Source organism: Barbatula barbatula (genome assembly GCF_947034865.1).
Source record: "Barbatula barbatula genome assembly, chromosome: 9".
In the NCBI taxonomy this organism is placed as follows: domain Eukaryota; kingdom Metazoa; phylum Chordata; class Actinopteri; order Cypriniformes; family Nemacheilidae; genus Barbatula; species Barbatula barbatula.
The window spans coordinates 15,188,698-15,195,749 of record NC_136772.1 but is presented as its reverse complement, the minus strand read 5'-3'; the positions used below and the strand labels follow the sequence as shown (position 1 = coordinate 15,195,749).

The 7,052-nt window shown below is 38.8% G+C and overlaps 1 protein-coding gene across 1 annotated transcript; it reads right to left on the bottom strand.

The window, feature by feature from the left end:
* Positions 1 to 1,713: 1,713 nt before the first annotated feature.
* Positions 1,714 to 3,875, bottom strand: cxcr4b (chemokine (C-X-C motif), receptor 4b). Its single transcript, XM_079463871.1, has 2 exons — positions 3,643 to 3,875; positions 1,714 to 3,247 (listed from the first exon to the last, which is right to left on the bottom strand). The coding sequence occupies exons 1-2, from the start codon at positions 3,655 to 3,657 to the stop codon at positions 2,195 to 2,197; spliced, it is 1,068 nt and encodes a 355-aa protein (XP_079319997.1). The 5' UTR covers positions 3,658 to 3,875; the 3' UTR covers positions 1,714 to 2,194.
* Between the last annotated feature and the right edge of the window lie 3,177 nt (positions 3,876 to 7,052).

Below are 7,052 nucleotides of genomic sequence, written 5' to 3'. Positions count from 1 at the left end.
ACAATCATAAACATAACACACCCTTTCTTTTGAATTGTTGACTATAATGTTTGTTGGGGCAATAAGCAATAAAGTCTTTCAAGAGCCATTTCTCGCTGGAGGTTAAGCTGCGTGTCTTACTGGTCCTAATTTTCCAGCCCAAACATTGATTTATTAGGTTATTGCAAGGGAGTAAGGGGGTGGACATATAATTTGTTTAATGAACTTTTACAGGTCCATCAGATTTCTGAATGAATTTTCTAAGTGGTAGATGTAAAACAGCAATGAATACGTATTTTTATTTCTTTTCACTGAATTGTTAAATATTCTTTTGACTTTGTTATTGCACTGTAGGGTGTAAAAAAACTCTGAAACGAATCGAACATAAATTTGATTACATAGCTGATATAAATCTACACAATGTGTTTCTTTCTCACATAATACATGTCCTCAGAAAGGGCTTGTGGATGAATTTAGCATCTGCTTGTGGCCTGTTGTGAGTAATATGGGGATAGAAAACAGTGTAGCTATTCTTTAGCCGATCTCCAGAAGCTCCTTTTGGTTGGTTTCTTTTCAAATGGCACTTTGGAGACAGGAGAGATAGTCCAGCTGAGCTTAATGGAGTGTTAATGGTGCTACATGGCTTTTGAGGAGAGCTCTCATGCTAATGACAGAACCATTCCAAAACATTTCCAAATGAACAAAATGCACCATTGCTCCATTTTTACTGGCCTCTTACTGTGAGAGCAGACAGTGAAAAATAACCATAAAACTTAAAGTCTGATGGAGGGTACTTCACACATCATTGGACTCTTTAGGAATGGTAATTCTAACCCGTTGTGTTAAACATGAGATAGATCATTGCATTAAAAAGCTTGAGAATATCTATGTCCTGTCCTGGGTTTTATGGTTGCTAACTTGGATCTGTTACGTAATTACTATTCAACAGACCACAAAATGATGCTTGATATCCGTGTTGTTTTAGAGGTTAAAAGTGCACTGGTTACAAAATCTCACGCAAAATATGTGAAGAAAATGATCTGACCATATTTCCATACAACTACACAGTGACATAATTATCTTTAGGGCAGCCAAACTCATTCTCTCAATTTTCATTATTTTAGTGCTTTAGTGCTAATGTTTTCTTTATTGCAATATGAAGCAATGACACAAAAACATTTTGTACCGGTATATTTACTAAAATTAGAATAATAGAAAATAAAAAACATAAAATTATGTCAGGCATATGAGGGTAATTAGTATTTGGAGTAAAACTTAGTAATTACCCTCATATGTCACAGTGCCATAACTATTAATCAACCTCTTTTGCACTTTTAAGATCCTCCCACTAAAATAATTTATTTTACATCTGTAAACAGGACTATATGTGGCATTATTTTATACTTTCAATTTATTACATCTTGTTAACTCCTACTGCTTGTTATCTGATACAACCACTGAACTCCCAAGGGGTGGCCAATTCTGCCCCTTTGTATGCTGATTGGTGTCTTGTATCAGATGTTTCTTAAGATGCTAAAGAAAACAGATGTTCTCAAAATTACAGACCCCTTCCTCAGCCATACTGTTCAGTGGGAGATCAGGTGGAGCTTTTGTTTTGGTAACTTGACAGACCTTCACTCCACTCCTACCCTGCCCTTCCCCCTAAAATTGAGTGGGGGTGGTGTGTGTGGAGTCACTGGAGAGTTGTAAGTTGACACTATGTCACACATCATTAAAAGTGGTGATCTCTAAATTTTTATTATGAAACACGTAAAAAAGCAATAACAACTTAAATTACAAACAAATTTTTTACATTTACAGTGTAATCTACGATTTTAATAAATATCAAAAAGCTTTTCAGAGAACAGCAAAAGCTAAGTGCACGCAGTCAAACCACAGCAAACAAGGAACTATGTACAAATAATTTACAGTACACATTTTAAAGCAAGAGACTAAGGCAAACGTTTGCTAATAAAAAACTCTGGTAGGCAAGGATACAGACACTATCAAGGCTCTGCCTTTAGGTCCGGTAATATATATTTAAAAAGTACTAAGTTAAGTACTACTAGAATTTAAAAATATTAACTTAAGTAATTGAAGAAAATGACTTAATTATCAGCAACAAAGTGTTCACAAATGTACAAAGTGTAGTAAAGTCTACTTAAAATGAAAGCTTAGTTATCCACATGAAAAAGTTTTATATACAAAGTGTCCATTAACTAGAGAGTACACTCGATGACTCGGATTCAGTTGATACTGAAGAAATCTGTCCTCTTTTCTTGGTCAACATCTTGTGACTTGATCTACTGCTGATGCTCAGAGCGTTACGTGCAGATTTACTGAACTTGACTCCCAAGAAAGCATAGAGGATGGGGTTCAGACAGCAGTGGAAGTAAGCAAGCACCTCGGTAAAAAAGATCCATTTCTCCAGACACTGCTCCAGGAAACAGCTGTGAGATATGGCGCTCAGCATCATCAGAGTATCCACCAGGATGCCGACACAGTAGGGCAACCAGCAGGTGAAGAAGCAAAGGATCAGGATGATGGTTGTCTTCAATGCTTTCTTCTTCAGAGTCTGACCCTTGGAGTTTTTGGACAGTTTGGAGATGATGATACAGTAACAGGTGAGGATGATCAGGCCCGGCAACAAAAAGCCAACAACGAGGTGCTGGAAACGGAAAGCGGCCTTCCACACCACGTTCGCCTGCTGCGGATAGGAGAGCTCGCAGATCGTATCCTTGCCGGCGGTGCGGACTGTGGCGAACACAAGATCAGGCACCGTTAGCAGGGTCGCGGGTAGCCAAACTCCAAGATAGATCACTCTCTCTGACAGAAGCTTCCTGAACGCTTGGCTGTTGGTGGCACGTACAACGGCCAGATACCTATCCAGGCTGATGAAGGCCAGGATAAGCACGCTGCTGTACAGGTTCAGAGTGTAGATCATGTTGACTGTCACGCAGAGAAATCCCCCAAAATGCCATCCGCTGGCTGCATCCACAGCCCAGAAGGGCAGAGTTAAGACAAACAACAGATCAGCGATGGAGAGGTGCAGCCTGTATTTGTCAGTCATGTTCTTAGACTTCTTCTGGTAGCCCATCACGAGCACCACGAGTCCGTTGCCAACAATTCCCAGGACAAAAATAATCCCATATACAGTGGGGAGGAAGATTCTCTGGAAGTCATTGCTCTCCGCAATATCACAAAATTCGTCGAGGACGTCAAACTCTCCAGACCCGGTGTCGGAGCTGTTATCGTCCAAATAGATGTGCTGCAAAAAAGAAAGAAAACGAACACCGTTATAATCTTTCCCACGTAAAAAGTAACTAAGTATGAAAACAGAAAAGTTTAAAAAAACGAAACTTTAAAACTGCACGCAAGCCCTAAACGCCTAACCCTCAAAGCGCAGGTTGGAAGACGTGACATAACATAAACGTCATTAGTAAAATTATTTAATCAAACATCAGCATCAGAATGTTTCAATAGTTACATTACAGTAAACATAGTCCCTCATACAATAACCGTTAACGGTGTTTCACTAAGATAAACATAGTTCAACCATATTTGTAGTAAAACGATGTTAACAAATGCTAATCACGTTTACGATAATAAAACGGTTCACTTCAATAAGCAAAATTTTAACATGTTTTGGTTAAATCCACTTACGTCAAAAAAGTCCATGTCTTCAAACAGACGTGCAAATTGATCAAGAAAAGACCTCAGTTAACCAAACTCCAGCACTGCATCCAACTAAACAGTTATAACAGCAGAATGTTAAATAGTCTCCCGAAAACCCAAACACGCCCATTTTATTTAAATAAGGGCGGTGGGGCGTGGCCTGCGCAGCACCCAGCAGTAAAGCCTCCAATCAAAACTGTTCACAAGCGAGTAACACGAACGCGCGCAGCCTCCGACGATACGGTCCTTATATCTGCAAGTTTGACTGACGCAGGTGAGAAAAGTAGAATGGGCACAGACGTCGGCTCCTATCGATGCGTACTGTTTGCAAAACAAGATTAGATAAATTCACAATTCCTTTGTATTTGGTGTCACCCCCTTCTGCTTTTATGACAGCTTGCGCTCAAGCTGGCGTTGACTAGACAACTTTGCATGCAGTACGTAATCCCAGCATGATTTGACAATGTACAGAAGAGCATTGTGTGCTCCGTTGGATACAAGGACATGTCAATTTTGGTTTACATGGCCATTGTCACCCATTATTTGATAGGTATGGAGGCTTTATGGGTCTTTAAAAGCTCTGGATGTTTTAGATGCAACAACGGTAAAGACCGTAAATTAACTCATGCAATACACTACAATTTAAAAGAAAAATCAATGATTGAAACCATTATTTAAAACGTTTTATTTATTTGGGAATACATGCATTACCATGCAAATGCAATAAATGCATGCAAGTTTAAATACAATCCGAATAGAAGAGATCAATTCCTGTAGCTTGAAAAAACAAACACAAAGGTAATGGTTTCAAATTCACACACACACACACAATGTACAGTTTGAATGCACTAATAATAATTTAAAGATGTCTCTTTAGATAAAGGCGTCTGCCAGCCGTATTTGCATCCATGTTTTCGTTTCATAAGGCACACTGAAGATTTTCCCATCCTCCAAAACATCCTCCCTAACTTCCAAGCGGTACTCTTTATGATCTCATCATGTTACTAGGGTTAAGAACAGTGTGAAGGCTGTTCCTTGTGGTCACTTTAGGCTTTGTAGTGTGATTTACTAGATGACAGGAGTCCTCTGTTCCTGGCTGCAATTTGTTTCGTGCAAACCCTGATTGTTGAAGGAACTCTGAGCGATGAAAGAAGAAGGTCACGCAGTCGCCTCCATCATATGCCTAGACTAACATTTCATGACAGATACAAACTCTCTGTGGCTCTGCTAAATGCGTGCCTCAGCACACTCCCGTTCCTTTGAAACGTGAGATTGTGTAATTTATTGTGATTTATTCTTTTAATATCCTATAAAAACATTTTAGCCATACAATCAACTTTTGCTTAGGTATCATGGATAGTATGGAGCATTGTTTTAGCCGATCCATATAAAGTATTGCTTACAGAGATGCTGCACATTGAGTTAGAGCCCTGTGGAACATATACAGATGGGATTCCTCTGCTACCATTGTGTTATTGTGATGCATCAACAGCATGGGCCTCTGGTGAGTAATGGATACGGAACAAAGGTGACTCAGGAAAAATAAAGGTAAAAGTGCTTGCTGACAGATGATGACTTGAGAGAAATTTGATGTATTTTTTTTTCTTAAGGATCATGTAACTGTGTCCAATAACAATAAACACTTGATCCACCGCAGCTTGCAGTTCAGACACTTGTATGTGTAGAGATGTCCTTTAACTGATGATATAAATCCATCAGCAAATGTATTATACATTGTAGCACAGTACAGATCTATCCTCTTAGGTTATTTCATAACAGAACAGGAGGACAATGCAAACCATTACATAATGCCCGCTAGCATTAAAGGGATGTTTCACCCAAAAATAAAATTCTGTCATCATTCATTCACCCTCAATCCTTTATGACTGGTCTTTCTCCTGCAGGACTCGAAAAGAAGATATTTTGAAGAACGTTGCTAACCAAACAACATCGGTACCCATTTACTTATATTGGATGGACACAAAACCAATGCAAGTCAATGAGTGTTCCAGAATTCTTCAAAATATCTTCCTTTGTGTTCTGTAGAAGAAAGAAAGTCACACAGGTTTGGATGTCACTTTTGGAAGGCATTCTTTAAGTGGACTCACAATAAGTCAAGGTCTAAGGCCATTAGGGCGACGCTGTCTGTTTGATGACCAATGGAAGACATGGTTATGGGTGATGAGTTTAAAAACAAGGATTATTTTATATTTCTTTCAGATGATGCAGAAATTACTTCCTGTCAAACTGTTGAATGTCAGAGTATGAAGAAGTTAAAACACTGACAGGTAATTTCAGGATCAATTATTAACTCTGTAATACCTTCAAGTTTTGTTTTATTTCAGTTATATGAGTGAGGATGGGGAGGATGCGTTTCACTAACCAGATCCCAAATCTCCCCTGTGAAACACAAAGTATTCTGTCCTGAGAGCCCTAAACACAAACTGTCTGTAGAACGCCGACTGTAGTAAGCAAACAAAGGATTCATGTGCTTTTTTGGATGCTAATAAAAAAATGCAAGGAGAGGCATGGGAGCAGTAGAGAAGAAAATGGGCATGATAATAAGGTGAAAGAATGCAACGGAGATAAAGAAAAAATATGTAAAGTCTCCAGAGAGTCGACAATGCTTGTTTTTCAGTCACAACTCATTCGTGGCCATCAGCAAGGAAGCTGAATATTGCACTCATAATAATATGGGCTCAAGTATCAGCACTGGTTCAGAAGACAGCACTTTCTGAAAAATATGCGACGATACATAATTAATCATAAAGTCAGAGCTTGGGGCTTTCCAGCAATTACAACCCAGCTGTTTGTGTGAAGCGGGTGTTTGATGCTTTTGTTTTTCTCCTTTGATCTGACATTGAAAACTCCAAGCTGGCTGATTTGCGTTTTGTCACCTTGTTTTTCGAAAAGCATGTTCAAAGCAAAGCAAGATGGGTGTTTATAGAAGCTTAAAATAAGTGAATTGTCACAGATTATTATAAAAGAGAAATGACAACATTAATTTGCATGACAGAAAACCCAGATAATGATCCTCTTTAGTCTGTATTTTGGAGAAACGGAGCAGTTGTTTTTTAAAAGCAGCTCAAAATGAATTCTTAAGTTCTCTAAAACTTCTTCTGAACTTATAAAAACACAGGGGTTTTCCATACATCTCACTCCTCTGCTCTAAGCTGTTGATTAGAGATTTGACTAAAATAGTTTATTACTATAGCTTTCGATTACTCGAATGTTTTTTCTTGATTCAGCTTGGGGGGAGTTTTTTACGCTGTCTGCAGATCTGCATGTTGGATGGCTGTTGTCTTATTTCTTTCGGCATCATTTGGGGTTGTGTTCTGCATTCTTTCCCTCCTTCCTATCCTCAACAAGAGCCAGTGAAACATAACCGGAGGAATGAC